General features: G+C 40.0%; 1 protein-coding gene across 3 annotated transcripts in view; it reads left to right on the plus strand.

Moving 5' to 3' along the window:
- The window catches only part of RPRD1A (regulation of nuclear pre-mRNA domain containing 1A), a 71,043-nt gene that overhangs the window by 25,045 nt on the left and 22,478 nt on the right, over positions 1-23,520 (plus strand). Inside the window, exons 3-7 of one of the 3 annotated variants that reach the window (XM_050937791.1) lie at positions 655-761; positions 854-948; positions 2,585-2,711; positions 2,812-2,987; positions 7,097-7,191. In XM_050937791.1, the coding sequence (XP_050793748.1) occupies positions 655-761; positions 854-948; positions 2,585-2,711; positions 2,812-2,987; positions 7,097-7,153 (562 nt within the window). In that variant the 3' untranslated portion in view covers positions 7,154-7,191. Of the gene's footprint in view, positions 1-654; positions 762-853; positions 949-2,584; positions 2,712-2,811; positions 2,988-7,096; positions 7,192-23,520 lie in introns of those variants that run through there. The other 2 variants (XM_050937792.1, XM_050937790.1) reach the window with 2 other exon arrangements.

Consider the following 23,520-nt stretch of genomic DNA (forward strand, 5'->3'; position numbering starts at 1 on the left):
CACCCCCCACACCATAGTCCCTGTGCTTGTGCGTGTACCTCAATCAGAATAAAGTTTATTAGCCTGATAATCATCTTTTCACATTGGAAGACTGTCGGTTGTGTTTTTCTTTTGTGTTAGGTTCAGGGTAAATGTTTTTTTCATTCATTCAAGTTATTGTATGTTACAATAATTCCTTATTCCTTAATGATACAGGGCTAGCATATGATTTCTCTGGATGCAATTCACCTGTTTAGCACTTACACTGGAAGGCATATCTGTAGATGAATCTTTTGCATCTTCTTATGTAATAAGACTTCATTGTAAAAGAGATGGATTGCTAATTAATAGAATAAGGGCGAAACTGATCTATCATGTTTCACTAGGTTTAAAGGCACTGTGAAGCATTCAGTGGTTGAAGTGGACTCCAGGGCTAGTAGACTTGACCTTTATTTCAATGTGACATATTGTGAGGTGACTTTGAACAAGTCAAAACCTCCTTTACCCTTTCTGCAAATGAGGATCTTTATCTCACAGAGGTGTTGGGAGCTTTAATTCTTTGATATTTGTAAAATACTTCAGATCCTTGGATGCAAGATTATACCGGGCTGAATTGTTTATTATTGAGTTGTACCTCTACCATTTTTATTGATGATTGTACTATTTCCCCCACAGTGAGTCTGATGAGAGTTGTAAGAAGCACCTTGGCCGAGTGCTCTCTATTTGGGAAGAGAGGTCTGTTTATGAAAATGATGTATTGGAACAACTTAGGCAAGCTTTGTGTAAGTATTCTGTGTGTATGTGTGTTTCAGTCTCTCTTAAATAAATGTATTGTTTCCTGAACTGATTTTTAGGTCTCTACTTTGATTTTTAGATGGTGACAGAAAGGCCAGGAAGCGCACATTTGAACAGATAAAAGTTGATGAAAATAACTGTTCAGCACAAAGTTCTCCAAGTGACCCTCCACAGGTAGAAGTCTCTTGTGTTCATAAACTTCTATCATTTCCTAAGGTTTGGGATATATTTAAAAATAAACCCTTCAGGCACTGAATAATACAGAACCAACTCTGCATTGTAATGAGTCCCATTTTAAGGGCCAAATTAACACTCAAAGCTAGAAAGTTGAGTAAAGGTGGCTTTATGCAACCTTTATTCTTCCTCAATCCTTGGATTATCATGAGCAGAACAGCCTCTGGTGTAACTTGGGGAGGCCTCAGTGCTATCAGCTATGCTGGCTGCAGAGGCCTCCCATAGGGAAGGACTGCTGTGCACTCCAACTCTACTTCAGGCACTTCCTTATATTAGAGTGGTTCATAAGTATCAAGTGGGTTATACCAGATTTATGCTTCCAGAGGCTTCCGCCATGCTGATGGAATCTTTATTGCCCTCTTTGGAGCTTGTTTATGGTCTTTGTGGCTCTCCAGTGGAGTAAAGGAACCTCTCTGGGGCAGAGGTACTGGCCCTTAAAGCGTTGTTATAAGTAAATATCAAAATTTTGGGGGGAGGTGGAATATTAATTGAAGATTTACAATTCCTTTAATTTTTATTTTACAATACTCATTACATCAATCTGTTGTGTATGTCTCACTTTTATGGGTACTAAAATATCTTTCTTAGTTACAATGCTTCTATATCTTGGCTACAAACTGCATCAGTATTTTAGTATTTTATAATTTTAGCAAATATGACACTTTTTAAAAAACATTTTAAAATTGTAGTGTTTATATATATATTTAAAATACCAAAAATGTTTGGCTTTCAAAATTAACAGTGAAGAAATAAACATAAGATAGGACTATTGTAAATGTAAAATATTGATTATACAATTATATCAAATCATTATCTATAACAATGTAATATTTAACACAGTTTATTTTACTCTATATGCGAGGACTTTCATAATTTACATGCTTGTCACTATGTTGTGCTTATGGCTTTTTGTTATGTCACTTTCTCTCAGAGAGTTTTTAAAGTTATAACTGGGGATGCCAGAACAGTCAAGTGTGGAATAGGTGGTTTTTTTTGTTTTTTTTTTTTGTTTTTTTAAGAACAGGGCTTTGGAGATAATCAAAATTTAGTGCACCCTATTGCAGCAAATAATTTCTTTTTACTACTTTGATTTAAGCTCAACTTCATGAATATGCCTCCATTGAAATTACTGCTGTGCTTTTATGGTGTGATGTGCCTACCAGGAAAAAGTTAAGCAAGAAGTAATTTAATGTTACATTTAATTTAAACAATTTAGAAGTACAGAGTAAAAATGAAGAATATCCTCAGGTAGTCATTACCAATAAACCTTGTACTTCATATTTAAAAGTTGTCCTGCAAGAATTTAAAGGAAAATGAGACCATTTTTAGCAGGAGGATCATTCTTAACATTTGGAACATTGCAGTGCTGCTCCATGGGGAGTTAAAGCTGTTATGTTGATGTTTTACGTCTTTTGGGTCAGGGAGGGAAGACGTTGGTAATGCTGACTTTGGCAAAGCAGTTTTTAAACTGATACTGTCAAATTGCATCCCGTAAACTCATTGTGAAATGATGCTGATATTATTCTGTGTCAAGGTCTGATGACTAAACCAGTTCTAAGGCTGTGTGCTTTTTCAGACTACAGATCTCATTAGAGCATTACAAGAACTAGAAAATGCAGCCTCTGGGGATGCAGCAGTTCATCAGAGGATCGCTTCATTGCCTGTAGAGGTCCAAGATGTGTCCTTACTAGACAGAATAACAGGTGAGAGATGGGGATGCAGCAACTGAAATGTGAGCATAAGAGAGCCTGACAAGATTTTGTAATGTATTGCTATTTTTTCTTCTCTTTACTTTTCTTTTAGATAAGGAATCTGGAGAACAGCTTTCCAAGATGGTAGATGATGCTTGTATGGTACTGGCGGATTACAATGGCAGGTTGGCGGCTGAAATAGATGATAGAAAACAATTAACTCGAATGTTATCAGACTTTCTGCGATGTCAAAAAGAAGTCCTTGCAGAAAAAGAGCATAAGTTGGAAGTGCGTAATATTTTCTTCAGTTAGTCTATGTTTTTCATGAAATTAATTTTGATATGTTATAAATGTTTAGTTGGTTTAAACTTTCTCTCAAAGGTAAATATTAGGTGCCCGCTTCTAGCACATGACTAGCAGGAATTTCCTAGCTTCAAAATTCTAAAACCATTAAGCCACTTCCACATTAGGTGGTATGTTGAGGGAAAGTTCTCCCTCTATATCTAGCTCACTTCCTTTTTTTACCTCTGATATTGAAAAAGTTCTTTTGGTTGTTGTTTTACGCTTGATCTTCACTGAAAAGCTATATTGGTGTAGTTATTTTGGTTCGGGTTTTTTAAAAAAAACAACCCCCCCCCCCACACTGTTGGCTCGCATAGATACGCCAGCAAAAGCCCTGGTGTAAACACAGCTATGTCAACAGGTGGTTCTACTGCTGTAATCTTCAGTAGTTGCTCTTTTTTAAACTCTGTTCACAGCTTTCTTTTTTGTGGGTGGGCTTATCTAAATTTAACAGAGCTTTCTTAGCTGTGTTGTTCACACAAAATAATTTGCTACATGGGATCTGGGAGCTTAACTCTTCACCCAGCTAAGGTCTTGCTTGATTTTTCTGTTCTGAAATAAGACTTCATTATTGCTTGAATTTTTAAGTTATCAATCACAGTAGTACTGAATTACTAAATTACATAGTTTTATGATGTATCGTAATTTCATATAAAGAGCCATGTTTTCCTCCCATCCCTCAGAAGTGCGTAATGTTTTTGGAAAAAATGTCCAGACTTGTCTAACTGCTTTGGGGTGCCCCAGCTGTCTAAGATGTTTTAAGATGGATTGTGAGTTAGCTGATTGTGTGATCGACATCCACGTGTTGCTGCAAGCCCTCTCATCCCAGAGTTACCTTTGTTGGACTGACCAAAAACTTGCATTCAGTCCAGCAAATTAACAAGAAAGATTACAAAGCACAAGTCTTAAAGTGCTTCAGAATCTAGCAGAGCTGTCATAACTTCCAATGTTACCTACTTTGACACAGGGTCCAGTAAGATTGGCCATACACTTTTTCTTCAGCACCACCCATGAAGCCAAGTACCCACCTTAGTATCCAGAGTGAGTTGAGGTTTTGACATAGAGGATCTGCATACATCCTTAAAAGTGCTCCGTGCTTTCTCTCAGTGCAAGTCAAGGTCTGCAGCTGGAGAGGCCACTCAACTCCGAAAGTTAACTGTCTGTCCTAGACTTCTGCCTTTGACTTGTCTGTGACTTGTATGTGACTGACTTAGGCCTTCTGTTACTCAATCCCTTAAAAATGGGGGTGGATGAGTCAGACCCATGGGTCCTGTCCACAACTGGGCTTGTCCAGCCTGATGAATCTCTTGGGATTTGACTTTGGCTTTATTAGTGATGTATGACGCATAATTTCTGGCCGTCTCAAACTTTGTCTCGAAGGCTAGCCCACTTGAAAGTTCCAGTGCTCTAGCAGCAGTTGGTTCCTTGGTATCTGTGCCCCATATGTTAAGACACTTGATGTTCTTGCTATCTGGGAATGATTCTGTCTCAGCTAGAAGTGGTCACTGTGCATCTGATGAATGTTTATGCTCATATAGCAAGAGATGCATATAATACTGTATGCGACCAATTTTTTTATACTGGACAGTGTTTCCAATTCACTGCTGTCTTCTAGGCTGCTGTCACACCAGCATGCATTTATGAAAATACTTAACCATTGCAACAATATATCCAAGAAGATGAAAGTAAATATTTTTGCCTGTTTGGATGATTGACTTATGAAGTATGTCTCGTGGAAGAAATGAAAGAATTTGGCTGCAAGTCCCAGCTTGGCTTTAAGGGACCATTGGGAGCAAATGGTCCCTGTTTGACACAGCTTGTATTAGTTTGCAGTGTTTTGGACTTGTATGGCAAGGGAAGGCGTTAACAAAAGACTTCAGTTATCAAGAACCAAGCTGGAAATCTCAGTCCTTATTATGCCAATAGTATTCGTGGTATCCATGGCACACTTTCACCTGAGAACCTCAGTATATGTTGAAGGATCAGTGAACAAAAAAACCCTCTTCATCCTAATCTGAGGACAAACACCCATCATGCTGCTGTTGATTTGGTGGGGTCCTAAGACACATTTCCCACATGCCTACTTTCTGGTGTGGAAGAGCACTACTGCAATTAGGCCATGCTGCTATATAATAGACCCTAGTGATGGAGCCATTCACCAGAGAGTCATGAGAAGTTCTTTCATGTGGACACCCCAGAAAGACTCACCACACCCTTTAAATAGTCAGTGGTTTTTGCACCAGAAAATGCATTGGTACTACAGTTGTGCATAGATATCTTTTGTTTTGTTGGGAAATATCTTGGCTACCAAAAGGAATGAGAAGAAGCATGCAAAGGTCTTGACCAAACTCAATAGATTGTACATCTTGCCACATTTGATCTCACAGAACCAGGGAATTTCTGCATTCCAATCTAAGGTCTCATTCTGTTGTTACGGCTCCTGACAAAGTAAAGCTTGGGTAGCTGTGTTAAGTCCTTGTAATTGCTCTTGAGTTTGTCTGAGCCTTTAACTTTAAATGCCAGTGATATTTGGTCTGATGTGAACAAGTTTGCCAGGATCTTCTGCCTGGTCTCATGCAAAATATCTTCTCTAATTATAGACTGAGTTTGCAAGTTTATACACTGTTCTGTTTTTCTTTACACTCATGTAAAAGGTAGCCCACTTTTTGTTCAGTTGCTATAGTAATCTGTTTCTTGATAAATTGCTATTAAAAATCTCTGGTTTCACAAGATGTTCAGTTTGTAAAGACTTTGAGCCACTGACTATATATAAACTCAAACTTCTTATGGAAAACATTATGGACCAAGATTTTTTTTTTTAACAGTCTAAAGTTAATCCTATATCCTCATTGAGACACTTAAAGAAGAGGCCTGAGTTTCAGAAAGAATCATCATCCAACATCTGTTGATTTCAGTGGAGCTGCTGGATGCTAAGCAATCCTTAAAATAATCAAGCAACATATTTAAGTGCCTGAGTATACACTTACATGATAGATCAAGATGTTTTCAAGAGAACTTGTACATATGGCTAGCTGACTGAATTTCTTGTTGTTTCTCAGATGCCAAGGTATAGTTAGAATATGCACGTTATCTGTAGTCCGCTTCCAATCAGTTCCTGTCAAACAGCTTTGTAATGCAGCTGCACAGAGTTTCTGCATGTGCATATAAATCACTGTTGCTTGGACTCAGCTTTGCGTCTTGAGTTTGGATTTGTCATAAATGTCTAAAAGGACTTGTTTCCAGGCTTGTAGGTTCTCAGGTAAGTATGTATGTTTGAGTTGTTTCTAGAACTGAGTTTATTTGGATTTTACCCTTCAAACTTAAGGTTTTTTTGGTATTGTCACCATTGTGAGGCTTTGAAATTCGACAGCTGTATTTTGCTTTTTGTAGCCAGCTATTGCTACTGCGCAGTCTTTTGATTAAAAATTCTGAAGCTTATGGCCTTTAGAAGGAGATGATTTGTAAAATGAAAACTTACCCCTCGCTTAAGAAAGTACATTTATAACATCACCTTCCTTGCAGAGTTTTGGGTTGTTATGTTTTATATAATTTCTACCTGGTTACTTGCAAAATAATTTGACATGTAAAAAGAGTAAGGAGCTATATTCTCAGCAGAAACGGATGCATGCCATCTGCTGCTGAAGTGGTTTGATAGCATTAGAATTTGAAAGTCTGGGGAATTCCTGCTAGCCATAAACTGGAGGATAGGTTTAAATGTATGGATCTTTTATCTTTTGAAAAGAATTACAGGTAAGTTTCTTTCACTTAAGAACAATATAGCCTTGTTTTGCATGAGTATATCTACCTTTTCTAAATAACGGGATTTATAATGGGTATTTCTCTAACTTAACAGCTTGTTAAAATCAAGGTATAGTATGCATCAAAATTAAAACTTGATAAATGAATTTTGACAACTGGTTAAGTTTTTTTTATTGGTCATGTGTATTTGTATCAAAAGCTAACCCAGTTGTTTGTTAAAGTGACTGTCATAACACCACTATAGGTAAGTAGTGTTGTTTATAGCTTTAAGTATGATTTCTTTAACATCTATCTAGCTTCTGTTGCAGGTGGTGGACATGGACGTATCTTCTAATGATGTCACCATCCATTAGTACACACATCCTGCTAAAAATAAATATCAAAATCAAAATCCTGTATTGTCTCTCATTTTTGAAAATTGAAAAGATATTAATTTAGTAACTGCTTATTTCAAAATGTGCTCTTTGCCTTTTCACTGATACTTTCCATTGTTTCACAAACCACAACCTGTCTTTTATACCTGAAGCAGAAAATAGGTGTTTGTTCTCCCTGGAAATTAGCAGCTGCAAATTTTAATCTGCTAGAATGAAATATGCAGCAGCTGTGCAGCTAGCATTCAAGCATTTTCAATAAATTCAACATCTGAAAGCCCTTGGTCTTGTTAAAAGCACTTAGAATGTGGAACCCTTAACCAGAGAAGTCAACAGTTTGACTTATAGTGAAGTTGTAATTTCAACAAAAAAGCTGTGCAAGTAATGCCATTATTATTTTTTACTGCCAGTAACTCGGTGGGCATGTTAGATTACATCCCAATGGGATGTGATACAACTTGCAGCATGTGTCCTTCACATGTACAGTAGTGAATTTTTCCCCTTGTCTTCTCCACCTATCTTTTACACTTGGTGTTTTGATAGCATAGACATCATGTATTTCAAGGCCCTATTCTATATTCCCCTTAGAACAAACACACTTTATTTCCCTTCCTCTTCTACAGGAAGTCATTTTGCAGAACATTCCGAAAACTAGTGACTACTGCTACTTATTTTTCCCCAAGAAACTTCTCTTCATATAAAGAACTAAACACAGGATGAGATATCGGTTAATCTTCTGACTCTCAGTGCAGCTTGAGCTGAATCATATTTTCTGGTTGTGCATAGTATAAAGTTATACACAAGTTGTATATAACATTTTAGTAGTATGGTCTATTTCTAGAAAATCTGTAAAAGTGTTTTATCGGATGGATGTTAGGGTTGCTGCAAACAAATCCATGGTGAAGGCTGTGGGTGACAGAAATGAAAAGGCTTGACAAAAATAAAAAATAACAATCTTCATTGCCCAGACTTACAAACCACTGCATTCCGATGTTTGTGGAGTAAATCTCTCTCCTAAATTTTACTTCAGGACTGCTCTGAATATCTTTTCGTTTGGTGTGGTAATATGTTAATGAGAAACCCTGATATTGCTAGTAGTCCTTGCGTACTAAATGCTCCAGTTTCATTAACTTATCACAGCATCAGTGTTACCTCCTTGAATTTGGGAAGGCGAACAGAATGTTCCCACTTCCTAATAATTGAGGAATAAATAAAAAAGAAAGTTAAAATGGCCTTTGGCTTTTTATAAATCCTGTAGCAGCCCTTTTTAGCTTGTACCTCTTTTTAAAAAAAAAAAAAAGAAAAAAAAAATTCACTCCCTTTAACCTTAAGATTAGTTTAGTATTCTGTCATTGCCTTGCTCCATGAGAATACGGGCTTGTAAGAGGTGCACATTTGTTTTATCAGGGGCCTTGTGTAAGGAAGATGTCCAGAGTGATTACCCTTAAGCATATGAGTAGCTTGGAACATCATGCCCTATATAGACAGCCCTGTGTACACTACATAATTGCCAGAGTCGTGAAACAGTTCATAGTGGTTTTTTTACTGCTTCAGATAATTTAGTTGTGCCATATGGCATGAATGGTCTATAACTCTTCTGAAAACACTTGTTGAAAAACCTAGTTTCAACAATTGTTTTTTAATATTAGCTGATATGTTTTCAAGAACTGGTCACAAACTGCTTCCAAGACACTGCCTATCCAGTAGTGTAGACAGAGCTGTTGTGCTATTAGATGTGTGCGCAATAGTGTAAGCCTCTGAACTCAACTGTTTTCTTTCACATGGGCAAATTTGTGTATAAACTGATAAATCTAAAACTATAGCACGTGGTTAAGATTGATTTGCGAATTGAATCTTAAGTGTGACCCATAGAGGGTTGAACTAGTGCACTGTATGAACTAGTGCACTAGCAAATCAGTTGTTTGAGAAGACATTTTTTCTTTCATTATAAGGTCATCTTTTTCAACTTTTTTTTTTTACTGATTCAGGAATGCCATGACTTTCTCATCTCCACATATGAATCTTTACAAGTTAGCATAGTATTGCTTGGTTGCCTGGAATTGAGGTGTGTGATGCAGGGCCGGGGAAGGCTTTTCTTTTTTGGCTGTTCCCACAGACTACAAAATAAGATTGGCAACATTGAGATCCCAGTAGTGAATATTGGGGGATGAAAGAGAAATCAAGAGAATTAAATGTGAAAGTTCTAGGTAGTCAGTGAATACATAATAGCAATAGTAGTTCTTTTTTTTAACATATTGATGCTCAAATAGTTATAGATCATAGATTAAACACATTATCAACAATGGGAACTGTTGTGTAAATAGGCATTTCCATCTCTAAAATAAGTATTTCAAATAGTTCTCCACATCTTGTTTATGGATCTCAAGCTTCTAGTTCATAGGAGCCTTTGAGTTTTCTTTAGTGTTTTGGTTTAAAAAGAACTTTCTTATAAAAAATGGCAGTTGTATGTGGCCTGTGAAGAGGCATAATATGACTTCATAATCTGTTCCTCCCTTGCTAATTGACAGTGATTAGCTCTGTAATCCTTGAACTGCTTAAGTAGGAAAGTGAATTTTGAATAGTCTATTGTTTTTAAAGATACTATTTCAAATCAAGACTCAAATCACTAAATTTAAAGGGTTTTTTTTTTCCTATTTGAGAAGCATGACTTTTGGGGAGTTTCCTGATTTTTAACCACTTCCATCTAGTTGAGGCTTCTATTCAAGTTGCCCTTCTCTTGCATTAGACAAAATTTTATGTTCAGGGCCAGCTGAGTATTCCTCATTTTATATATTTGTCCTGATTATATTCATAAAATATCTCTGCACAAGCACTTCTGTTTTTAATCCTGCTTTGTCTCATGGACAGGTATGTCTATTGCCTTGACTTCTATGCCCTCTAGAAGCTCTTAGTAAATAATTTGAGATCAGCTTGTCTGTAAACAAGACTTCTCTACCCAAAAGGATATTCTTCACTGTCTCATTCATTTGGATGTTACGGGGAAGCAGCAAAACATCTAAAGGCACTTCAGAATTTGTAGAATCAATGAAATTGTGACACCTTTTGGAAGAGAGGCATCAATAAGCAATCTGCACTAGCATATCACTAGTCAGACCATTTCTGGTGCAGAACTTTCCTAGCTCCAATTTGTGTGGGTTTGAAATAAGATTATAATAAAAGTGACACTAAAAATCTTCTCATTCTTATTAAGGTGGCAAGGAGTACTTGCCTCTATATACAGAATAATTCCCTTTTCTACAGAAGTCACTTAAGTTCAGACTTCTTTTGTAAATGTGAACTCAATATAATACTTGTCTGGTGTTTCTATCAGCTGTAGCGGTTCTGGGATCAAACATTCTATTTCATTTCTGTTGTGTGAGCAACAATTGTAACTACACGGCTAGTGTCTCTGACTTGTCGATAGGACAGATTTTTTTTTTTTTTGGCTTGATTGGTAAACTACAAGACCTGGAAGATACACTGGGCACAGACATAGCTCAGTCATTTTATCACTTGTCTGACCATGTAGACACTTGAAATAGGCCAGGGATTCATGTGTTCAGGGCCTCCAACCTGAACTATTGAAATCTTCTCTACCTGCGTCTGGATACAAAATTTGTGAAGAAATTCTATAATGCAGAGAGACTTATCTGCTGAGTTAAAAAAAAGAATATACGCCATCCTTTTTTCCACTACAGGGAGTCTTTTAGTTCTTTAAAAGTGAATTGTTCCTTTTCTTGCACTCCTTTATGGTAATGGCTGCATTTAATTATTTTAAATTCTACCTTTTTCACTGGCAAGATCAGGTCTTTAATTTAAACCTCTTCCTTGGAAGACTTCAGTATTTTTTTGATGGACTAGACTGAAACTTAGACCTTCAGTTCTCCAAACCCTAGAGAAGGATGATCCAGTGGTTAGAGCATTGGCTTGGGACACAGGAGACCCCGGTTTAATTCTGTGATCTACTTGTGACCTTGGGCAAACAACTGAAGTTCTCTGCCTCAGTTCCCCATCTGTAACATCCGGATAATAGTGCTGCTCTGTCTCACTGGGTTGAGGATAAATAGGTTATATATTACGCTTCCATTTACAGCTCATAAAGGGTTAATCAGTTGTTAGAATCCAACAGCAGTAGGTTTCTTAACATGACTTATAACCGTGTATACCATTTTCGCCTCATGTCTGTAATATGCTTATAAAGTCTATTAATCATTTATTTATTTATCCTTTATAAACAACATATAAATTTAACCTTGGCACAGGTATGAAGTATAATCAATAAGCATATTAAAATGACTTGAGTTCCTCAGATACTATGATAATGTGGGCCATCAGTATATAAAACCCTCAGTTGAAAACACATTAGACTTGGTTTTAGCCTTTTGTGATTTGCCCATTCCAGACCTTCAGCAAAAATAAGATCTGATATTTCTAATATTTAAGTGGTAAAAATGAAGCCAGCTTTAGAATGGAAGGATGGGCTGTGGCCTAAAACACAGGACTTGAATATACAGAGACATGGGTTTAAATCCTGGCTTTAGTACAGTCATGCATTGAGAGCTCTGGCAAGTCATTGTGCTGTCTGAGGGTATGTCTAAACTGTAGTGAAGGGACATGATTTGAAGCTGAGTAGACAAGACTTAAGCTAGCTTTAAAAACAGGCTGACGTGGGTATTGGAGCAGTGAAACAATGACAATGCTAGCTGCCTGAGTAATTGCTCCAGGTTCTGGATGGATTTGTATCACATGTGCTGCTGTGGATTCACTGTTCCAGTACCTGAATTAGCTGGATTAAACCTAGCTCAGGTATGTCTATTCGAGCTGTAGTCACACCCATAATTGCAATACAGACATATCATACACCTCATTCTTCTCTCTTAAACAAGGATACATCTCTACCATAATTATCATTGGTAAAATATTAGAATTCTTAGGTTGAAAGTCAAAAGTATTACCAGAAGGGAGTGGTATAGAGTAATCTCCCCCTCCCTTCCAGTTTTATTTCTTTGCAGTTCACATTTTTAAAGAAACCTTCTTTAGTTGTTTATAGACAATAGTAGAATCAAATTTAGAGTTACATCTGAACTTTTACATTGTGGCTTGACTATAGCCTTTAGGAAAAGTACCGTAGTGTATTTTAAATAGGTTCACATTTTTCCACTATCTGCACTAGATTGGGATGCTTGTATTAATCTATATAAAGGTGCCTCAGTGCTAAGAAACTAAGTGAGGACAGTAGTCTGTTACGTATATCTGAGACCTGCTACTGCTGAGTGGTGAGGCTTTTAAACAGATTATTCCTGGCTGCTGTAAGCCAAAAGCTTGAGATCCCTAAACCAAAGTGAGTGGATCTATCTCATACATCTTCAGAAGAACAACATTTTCAGGTATGTAATGTAATGGATTATTTTTGTATATACTTTGAAAACTGAAGTGATGCACACTGAAAACTTCAGTGACAGCATTTTTTTTTTCTTGGAAGTGTTTGCTGAAGCATGAGTATGACAACTGTCAAAATGAATAAATATGGATTACATATTTACATAAAAGGGCTTCCTTTTTGCTGGCATTGCTCAGATGCACTGGTTAGTCAAAATACATTGCAATAAGTGTATAAACTGGGTTGAGAGACAATGGGAAACTTCAATTTAATGTTCTAGTTACACTCTAAAGAGCATAGTTTTAACTATATAAAATGATTCTGTTACATGCTGTTAAGATCACTATCACTTTGAGTAAATATTTTGCTCATTCATAAAGAAAACACCACGATTCTGCATCTAGAATCTAATTTTTGTTGAAAATGGTGCTTCAGCAGATCTGATCTGTTTTGGTCATATCTACTAACTAATAAAAAAAAAAAAGGGGGCCTTATTTTAGAGGTACTGAGAACCTGCAGCAACTGATGTCAGTGGGAGCCATCTCTGATTACTGCCTTAAAATGAGGCCATGCATTTTTGTAAGTCTTTTCACCTATGCAGAAACAATACTGCTCCTGTTGTTACTCACATCAGTAGAATTGTTAATCAAGGTCCAATTGCAGTCAGTTGTGCAACCTGACTTTAAATGACAACTTCCCCTCGCTTTCTCTCCCAATTAAAATTCATGCTGTGTATGTAGTTATACCTGTGTGGCCAGAAAGGCCATAGAATTTCATAGGTGTAACAGATGGATTCATTTGAGAATCAGTTGCAAAATGTAATTATTGGTAGTCATGTGCTGCCCTACCTTAATGATATGATATATGAGCTGGAAAGAACACAACTTTGGTTGATGAGCTTATTTCACAGGAGCAGAAATTGAGCTGTTTTTTTTTTTTCTTTTTCAAATGTTCTAAACTTTTGGAAAGAGATCAAACCTGATAAACTTCAGTCCAAAAATTGAAAGTTGCCATATGAGAAGTGAAAAGGGAATGAAATGGGAATTTCTGCTGCTTTAGTGCTTTACAATAGGAATATTAGTACATATTTTGGTGGGGGGGGGGAGAGTGTTTTAAACACTTCTCCAATTATTGCCTTTTTCTCAAAAGATTATACATAAAAGTTTTTTTTCCTGCAACCATACAATTTAGAAACATTTTAAGTAGAACCTCAGATTCATGCAGAAGTTTTATAGGACCACCAAAAAGGTAATAAATATTGTACATCTGTGACAGCTCAGTCTGACCCATGCATGTAATTAGACTATTAATGTTATTTTGAACACACTGGAATTTTATTGCACCAGAAAACACTGCGTATGTCATGTGTGAACTGGATACTTGGAAGGGCTCAGCAGACCTTTGGTCTGACCCGGTACGGCCGTTCTTATGTTCTTATAAATCTACTGGCCCTTCCAGTGTCAGCTGAAACTTGATGGGAAAGTTGATGCTAGAACTTTTTGCTTTTGCTTTACCCTCTTTAGCCTTTGTGTCATTGAAAGATATCAGGCAGGTTTGATAACATTTCTCTGCCTCAGCCATTCCATTCAAACGTAGTGTGCACTTGTAGTGTTAATAGAGCGTACAAAATATGATTTTCACATAGAAGCTAGATATGTGCATAATTAGTTAACTGCATGAGTACATTTCTAAAGTGATGCAGGATAACCAAAGCCTTTCTAAGCCCTTTCCCTTCTATCAGGCTTGACAGGCTTCTCGCATTCGCTCTTCTTCCAGTGTCCACCAGTTCCTGGAGGAAGTTGTATTTGTAATCCATATTTATTCATTTTGACAGTTGTCATACTCATGCTTCAGCAAACACTTTTTCTTTTAAGAGACTTGATGCAGACTTGTTAAGATTGACAACTTAAATGCACATGCATAAGGAAAAAGAAAAAGCTAATACAGTAACTCCTCACTTAAAGTCGTCCCGGTTAACATTTTCATTGTTATGTTGCTGATCAATTAGAGAACATGCTCGTTTAAAGTTGCACAATGCTCCCTTATAAATGTTTGGCAACTGCACCTTTGTCCACCACTTGCAGAAAGAGCAGCCTGTTGCAGCTGGCTGGTGGGGGCTTGGAACCAGCGTGGACCGGCAGCTCCCCACTCCTTGAAGTTCCCTGTGCAGCAGCTGCCCAGATGGCTGTCAATTGCCAGCAGTTCAGCTGTCCCTCCCGCCACTGCCATGTGCTGCTCCTGCCCTCTGCCTTGGACCTGCTCGCAGGAGCCTCCCGTTTGCTGTGCGGGGGTTGGGGGAGGGATGCTAATGTCAGGGTGTCCTCCCCTCTGCTCATGCCCCCACTTGTCCCCCCTCCCGCTCTATGGAGAGGGGGCAAGACAGGGCTCAGGATGAAGGGAGCTTGCTAGCAGCAGCTGCTGTCTCAGCTTAATGATCTACTTAAAATGCAATGTACTTAAAGAATGTGGACAGCATACTTAAAGGGGCAATGCGCGTCTCTCTCTCTCTCTCTCTCTCTGCGCCATGCTGTCTCCCCTCCCTCCATTTGTGCTGTCATGTAGAGTGAGGCTACATTAACAACCATGTGTTAATCTTTGAGGGCTCATCCGAGTGCTAGTTCATCATTCAGCACTAAGGCATTCCCTGGGAAATATTCCAACCTCTGAATCTACCACCTCAACCAAGCTTCACAATCATCATCGCTGTGTACAGTATTAAATTTCCCTGGAACCTAACCACACCCCCCCTCCATTTGCATTAATTCTTATGGGGAAATTGTATTGGCTTAACATCATTTCTTCTAAAGTCGCCTTTTTCAAGAACATAACTGCAACGTTAAGTGAGGAGTTACTGTATATGAACCTTAGGCATGTTGCATAGCATATACAGTAAGTAATACTTAATAGCATGTTACATGTGCAATTTGTCTGGATAAATATTAATGTGAACATTGTCTCCATGTGTTTAAAATTTCAACTTTTAAGATTTGTTAACCTGAATGGAAAATCTAGTTTAATTTAGGTGACAACATAATCTCTGGAATCCAGTGGAAAAAATCAAATTACATTTTCTGCTTATAGTCATGTTTTAAAAACCAATTCCTCTTGCTCCACATTACCATGTAGGTGAGGGGAAGTAATGAAGCTGCATCATGAGAGGAAATGTCATAATTAGTATTATCAAAAAGTAACAAATTTAACCTTGAACTATCGTTAAAAGCAAACTCTGGAGCTAAGGTACTCCCTGCCAAATAATTAAAATACTAGGACTATTCACAGAAGTCTTCCATAGGTTCTCAGTTCAGGCTGGTGCATACAGGAACAGCTGTCTCTAATATAACTAGGACCAAAACTATGTAGGATTTTGTAAATCAAAAAACAACTCTGAATCACATTCAGACAGGTACCTAATACAGGCCATGACATGTCATGTCCTTCACACAGGACATGCCACAAACTAAGCAGGAAGATGCTGTCAGCACTAGTTGAAGTTGTATGAGAAAAAGATAAGGGAGAGCATTGCAATAATCTAATCAAAGTGACAAATTCATGGAGCAGTGGCACAAGAACTCCAGTGGTGAGAAGAAACAATCCCTTTCCCAGCTACTAGTAAGGAAGATAGAAACTCCTTTCTCCTGGATGTCCTGGTGTCATGAGGAGCCTACCCAAAAAAATGACCTTATATCCACATTTGAGGGAGCTGATGTAACTTGTCGTAGCTGAAGGATGTCTCTCTCCAGCTTGCCACTATGAACTCTGTTTTAGCGGGACTGATCTTAAGATCTAGGTCACCAGTGCACATGGCATCCTCTAGCTGCAAGGAAAAGCAAACTTAGAAGAATGGGCAATCTAAACATTGGAATGGGTTGCAATGTGGTCCATTGCCTCTACACCTTGAAATGCATCCAAAGGACCAGTGACAAATTAGGAAACAATGGAAGCCTAAGCCTGTGTGTGTGTGCTTGCTGCAGATGAACGGCTATCTAATACTAGCAGTTGGGTGGACTGTAGGATTTGAAAGGGGGAATGAGCTACTTGAGTTTAACTCTTCACTATTGCTGCAATGACCTATAGTTGAGTCATCAATACCTTATGGTCTGTGATATGAAAAAGACTGTTGGTCTATCCAGCAGTAATCATGGACACCTGAATATTGTCCTAGAAGAGACTTGGTGCAGAGTGTATTCAGGATCTACAACTATATCCAGATTGAAAGGAGTTGAAATCCCAAAGCTTTCAGATGGTGCCACAGCTGCCTTAGAGCAACCTAAGGCTTCCTCTCCGCCCCACCCCTTAATTAAAAGTCAGATTAGTGCTTAGGCCTATTTCTAAAAATCCTATGTTAGGATGGCATCTTTTCTTTCCAAACTGAAGTATTCCCAACAAGACTTCCAAAATAACTTCCCAACAGATCTAGACCGTCGGTGAGATCAGCTCAGCTGAAACACAGTCACAGAAGACTTTCCGTTCGGTATATAAATCTACCACAGAAATGGAGTTCATTTCAAATACTGTCCTTTCCCCCGGCTAGTTCTGTTGAGACTGGAAATTCTGATAAAGAAAATGTGGCTGAGGGATGTAAAAACAACTCAGCATCTGAAATTCTTTCCTGGGGCTAATTGAACTGCATTCCTGGTGCTTTAGTCTTCTGAATTCTCTTGCAGGTTGTGTGTGTCTACGTGACCTAAGAAAATAATGGAAAGAGAGAGAGAATGTAAAGAGCTATTGTAGTGACAAGTGAGGCGAAAGAGTGGCTGTTCCTTACAAGACATTCACATATACTGTGATATTCCCTTAGACTCAGTCAAGTTGCCTATTGATTAGGGGTGAACCAATGGAAGAAGTCCTTTGGCCATAAAGAATAGCACTGGCCTCTCTCTGGAGGAGTTAATGTGCTAGCCAAGACAAGAGTGTGGTCTTATCTTCACTCTCTCCCGCCGTCCAAAAGTAAGAACTAGAGTATGTACATCCGCATTTGTTCAGCCAAGAACCACATAGGGCAGCTCCCCTAATTCTGATAGCAGTTCAGTCCTGAGTTAGTCTACATTGTATAGTTGTCTGTGTGGAAGTTAGTTTCCCACATCATCATCTAGGGAACTCTACCATTACAGCAGATGAGCTTGGGGATTTCAGTCATGGAAAGAAAATCAAAGCGGGGTGGCCTGTGTACAATCTACTGAGACTTGCGCACTAAGTGGATGTCTTCAACCACACTCCATTTGGGAATTTGTATATTCCAGGGGTTCTCAAACTTTATTGCACCATGCCCCATGCCATGGGTTGGTGGGCCAAAGCCCAAGCCTCACCACTCTGGGCAGGGGGCCTGCAACCTGGGGCCTGCTGCCCGGGGCTAAAGCCCTCAAGCTTTGGCTTAAGCCTTGTGCAGTGAGGCTCAGGGCTTCAGCTGTGGGCCCCAGAAAGTCTAAGCCAGCCATTCAAAGGAGGTTGCGACCCACTTTGGGGTCCCAACCTGCAGTTTGAAAACTACTGGTATATTCCTTTATGAGTGTATCTATCAAAGATAATTAGACATATCCACCAGTTAAGCCGTCCCCTTGAGAAGAATCTTTGGTACTCTTTTCCCTAATTTTAAAAAAATAAAATCTAGATCCCTTTAGAGCTCTTGCTCTAGAATTTCAAAGCATAACTGAACCCTAAGGCTATATTTGCAGTAGCAATTTTAATCTTCACTGGTGCTAGCAATGTGGGAGTGGAGAGAGGGAATGTTAGTGTGCAGTGCCTGCAGGCATTTGTACAATTGTGACATCTAATCTCGCTCAGAAATGGTTTAGAGAGCATGGTGGTGAAGTCATGGTGCTATACTCCGACCATTGGTAGTACCTCTTGAACTGTAGTTACTGGAGAGTCCCCTAAAATTGCTAGCCCAGAGATCTCAACGTGTTGAGCTTCTCTCTAGCTGGTCGTGGTTTTTGTTGAGCTTTACCACCTCCTTGCATCTTCCTTGTGACAGAAGAGTTCTTAATGCTCACTGTGAAAACAAACTCCTAAAAGTTGAACAGGATTTGGACTCTAATGGTATGTGATATTAATACAAAAGTAACTATACCTTTTTTCCCTTTGTGATGTAATCACCTGAGATGTCTGAGGCATAAAATACTTTATACACACAGCTTCTTTCTAGTACTAATTCTAATGAAAAAATGGAAGCACAGTTGCAGGCCATAAGTTATTTCACACCAATGGGAGCTTTCATTAATCTTTCTAGGTTTTGTTCCTATCATAGGCAGAAATAGTGTCCCCTTTTCTGATCAACAAGCTCCTCTTGTGCAGTTTCTTCAGTAATATCAAATTCCATTGTTTGATAATTTAGATTTGCTGCCCATGTGTGTGAAATCGGTCATTTGCTAAACTGTTTTTAGCTTATCTACGTGGCAAAGAAAATCTTAATGGCTTGATTTTTCCTGATTTATATTCAATTAAAAAAATATAATTGCTGGAAGTGAAGGATTTGTAGGCTAGGTCCCAGCAACCAACTAGTGCTATTCTTTCTTTTTATGAGAATGAATGACTGGGAAGAAAAACAAACTGCAGCTTCTCTTAACTAGTAAACTTAGCATAACATCAGTCCCTGGCCAGATACACTGTTTGGGTGCTTCCTGTGGATCAGAATAGCCCACCTTCACAAGCCCTATTGTGCCTAAATAATTGCCACATCTGGCCCCAAGCCGCTATCCTTAATCACAGATTACTACCCTCAGCAACATCATCAATTTTTGTGTTGAGAAATTGAATGTTGGGGGCAAGTCCCCACCCATTTGGGCTTGTCTGCTGCTTTGCTGAAGTTAATTTGAGGGTGGAGAGATGAGAAAATACCACTTTCCTTCTAAAGCTGTAGCTCAATTTGGAGTGAGGTAACTGCTGCTAGGAGAGCAGAAAACCTCTTTTTTTATATTTGGAAAAAGGCCCAAACTATTTGAAGTGACTCCAGTGAGACCAAGATTAGATTTAGGCCTAAATGCCTAAATTAATTGTAAGCTTCAGTCACCCTAAACACCATAGAAAATTGTTTTTCTGTGACTATCCAGTGAAATGTACATGGATTTTGGGCTGCTTGGTTCCAGGCTGATAGCTAAACCATGGCTTGGTGTGGATAGTGGAATTTAAATGGGGCACTAGCTGCTTTAGGTTGCAGATATGTTGCAGGAGAAAGGTTAGAATCCTCAAGAGCACCTCAATCCCATTTTCAAAAGTGATTTAGCTACTGTTGAGCCGAAGTTCCATTGACTTTTAGTGAAACTTTGGTTCCTAAGGGCTAGATCTTAGGCATTGCAATGGCTAACTTCTAGGGCCCTGCCACCTAGTTGGATTCTTAGCACTGAGTTAGGAACTCAGGCTCACTATATGATGTCTGGAGAGCATTAAACACCTCTGAGATCCTCAGAAGCCAGCAGGCTGAGTGGGAAACCACCTAAGATTATCAGGAGCAAAAAGTAGGGGAAAGAGGAGGGCTTATGACCTAGACCTTCAAAGGTATTTAGGTCCCTAACTCCCGTTGATCTAGGCCTTAAGTGTCTACTCTGCTTGGGGCTCTCAGCTGTAAACCGTCTCTTGGAGTTAGATCTGACTTAATTCAGGCACTTTTCTGGTTTGATTGCTAGGGCATTCACATGACGTGGGAGACCCAGGTTCAATTCCCAATTTGAACCTGAGTCTGTCACAGAAGAAGTAAATGCCCTAAGTGAGCACTGGGCTGCAGTGTTATGGTCTCTCTGACCCATGAATATTTTAATTATTTATACAAAGTAGAATAGCTTCAACAGGAGAGATTGAGACACCCACCCCAGGCTATGCACTAGCCCAGGGGTGGGGAAACTTTTTGGCCCATGGGCCACATCTGAGTGGGAAAATTGCATGTAGGGCCATGACTGTAGGCAGGGGCAGGAGGTTGGAGTGTGGGAGGGGGTGTGGTGTGCAGAAAGGGGCTCAGGGCAAGGGGTTGGGGTGGAGGAGGGGTGCAGGGTGTACAAGGGGGCTCAGGGAGGAGGGTAGGGGTGCAGCAGGGGCTCAGGGCCGGGAGTTGGTGCAGGAGCGGTTCCAGGTGCAGGCTCCAGCCCAGTGCCACTTACCTGGAGTGGCTCCGGGGTGGCAGCGGCACACATCGGGGCCGGGCAGGTTCCCTGCCTTCCTGTCTGCCCTGGCCTGGCACTGCTGCTTCTCCCTGTGGCCCCTGAGGACAAGGGGGCGGAGGGCTGCGCACGCTGCCCTCGCCTGTGGGTATCTCCACCGAAGCTCCCATTGACCGCAGGTCCCTGTTCCCAACCAATGTGAACTGTCGGGGGCAGTGCTTGCAGGTGAGTGCAGCAGTGCTTGCAGGCAAGTGCAGCATGCAGAGGCTCCCTTTCCGCCCCCACCCCCACCCCCCGGGCCACAGGGATGTGGTGCCAGCCGCTTCTGGGAGCAACATGGGGCCTGCGGTGCCACGGGGGTGGCAATCCTGCAGGGTGGATGCGGCCTGCGGGCTGTAGTTTGCCTACCCCCCTTGCAATAGCCCAATGCTTAGGGCACTCATCCAGGAAGTGGGAAACCTGCTCCAAAGTGGGAATTCAACTCTGAGTCTCCCACAGTTCAAAGGAAGGTCAAAACTGTTGGGCTACTGGATATTCTGGGCCATTCCCTCTTGTGCAAGGCATCATCCAGTAGTTGTAATGTAAGAGCATGTCTATGCTACCTACTTTTGTTGACAGAACTTATGTCAACACCCACAAGTTGACAAAACAAAAATCACCAAAGGGTGTTCACGCTTGCTCCCTCTGTTGACAGATCTTGTCCGCATTGGGGACACCATCATCGACAGGGTGAGCAATGCATCTTGGGTCTGTATCCCACAGTGCAGAGCTATAGGAAGGAAGAGTTGATCGCTGCGGATCTTGGGATTCTCTGAATTCTCCCCCAGCCTCCTCAGCAGCTTAGAGCAGCATCATGAGTAGCTCTGTGAGTTCTCCATGTTGAGGAATGGCAAAACAGCACAGCATTCTGTTCCCCTCCTCCAGCAGCAGCAGCAGTCTGCCTGCTGCTCTGTTCCTAGTGCAGGGCAGACAGGAGCATTCCAATGATTTGCTCTTTGTTCCCCAAATGGAGCAGTACACAGATACTTTCTGGGAGCTTTGAAAAGGGATAGGGACGTGTGCCTGCATGGCAGCAGAGATCAAAACACTGAGCAGAACACTCAGGGCAGGCATTGTGGGATGCTGGTGGAAGCCAGTTCTGTCGACAAAACAATCAGCAGTATCTATCCTGGCTCTTTATCAAAAATGGAGGGGGAAAGACAAAAGTCTCTTAGGGGTGGAAGTTTTTTGTCGCCAAAACTGGGTAGTTTTTGTGACAAAAGTCCCATTGTAGTATGTACACTGTTGCTGTTTTGTTGCCAAAAGGCAGTTTTTGGCAACAAAACTTGGTAGTATAGACAAGGCCTATGACATTTGGTGACAGAGGCAGTGGAATGGCTGGTTTTAAAATGATATTGCTTTGCCTTGTGCTAGGGCTCTGAGCAGCTATTCAGCTGTGAGGTGGCATCAGGATTTAGGTGGCTAATGCATATATCTACTGGTAGAAATTTAGGGTGCCTATATGGTTAGGCAGCAGCTGAGCAGTACATCTGAGAATATCAGCAGTGCCTAAATAGCTCGGTAGATCTGGTCTTAAGCCTTTTTAGTAAATGGGATGTAGGCACTTGTGAAAATATTATCCCTGGCATTGTAAAGAGGGTCAGTGGGTAAAGGCCTAACTCTAGTTACATGTGGAGGAAACTGCCTCTCTTCCCCAGCCCTTCTCCACTTATAAAACAAACAAACCCCCTACTCAGCCTTAGAGAAATTAAGCCTCTAGGAGACTGATAGAGTCGTATCTGCATCAGACCAGGTATTTTTGCCACCAGGTTTCTCATGAGGTAGAGGATATCTAACTGTAGGCCAACTCTCCCATCATGGAGATGATAAAATTATTGCCAGGGTTTGGGTCACAAATGCATTCTGACTAAAAAGATACTGCTTTAGTGAAGTGTATGAAGACCTGCAACAATGAAGCTTTCAGTCTGCTGCTCGGGGTGTAGCCTGATGGGCAGTAAACCCCACAGAAGAACTCTCCATAACTCCCAGATATCACATCCTGTAAAAGTGTTTCAAACAGATGTTAAGGTTCTGCTTGCTTCAGACCAATTTGCTAATACCCTTCTATCTGAAAATGGAGTGAATGAACAAGGCCGTGAGCCATGCTTGAAAGGACAATAGACATAAGATAGCAAATAATGGAGAAGAAAAAATGCTAAAATTATGTCCCCTCCTCCAAACCCCATTGGTGGACACCACCATCTGAATCAAGTCACTCCAAAATAATTGCTGATGCCTGAGTATAGCAGAATAACTGAGTAAAAGCACCATTCAGGGCAGTAGGGTGAAACCTTGTTAACCTTTAGAATACTGGAGAGTCACGCCAGAAAACTATGCTAACTTTTCAAATAATAGATGTCTAATGCATATGGTGAAGATAATAGGCTTCAACCGTTGCTGGAGTGAGACACTAACAGAAAGTTTGGACAAGACACTGCCTTAAAAGCAAAAGTTGATAACACTGTGAGATGATTGAGTGACTTTCTTTCACATATCAATCACCATCTTCATGCCTACTTTATACTGGAGCATTGAGTCTCTCTGGTGATAGTAACCAGTTCCACACCCTGAAACGTCAGAAATCCAATTTAGTTTTATTTGCTGGAATACATCCAACAGACCATCTGAGTCCCTAGAGTCCTTATGCCTCCACCTTCCCAAACCCAGACATGTAGGTATTGTGCTATTGACAGTAAACCAGTCTCCCCGATCACCCACTAGGAAAGTACTGAATGTTTAGACTGCAGGAGACAGAACAGCCCAGGACTTTGTAAAAATAAAAGTGATTTTCCAACAAACACAAGTTCATTCTGGAGGGTGTGCAGTTGGTGTTTATGCTGTTA

The sequence above is a fragment of the Gopherus flavomarginatus genome, chromosome 2 (genome assembly GCF_025201925.1).
Source record: "Gopherus flavomarginatus isolate rGopFla2 chromosome 2, rGopFla2.mat.asm, whole genome shotgun sequence".
Taxonomy (NCBI): domain Eukaryota; kingdom Metazoa; phylum Chordata; order Testudines; family Testudinidae; genus Gopherus; species Gopherus flavomarginatus.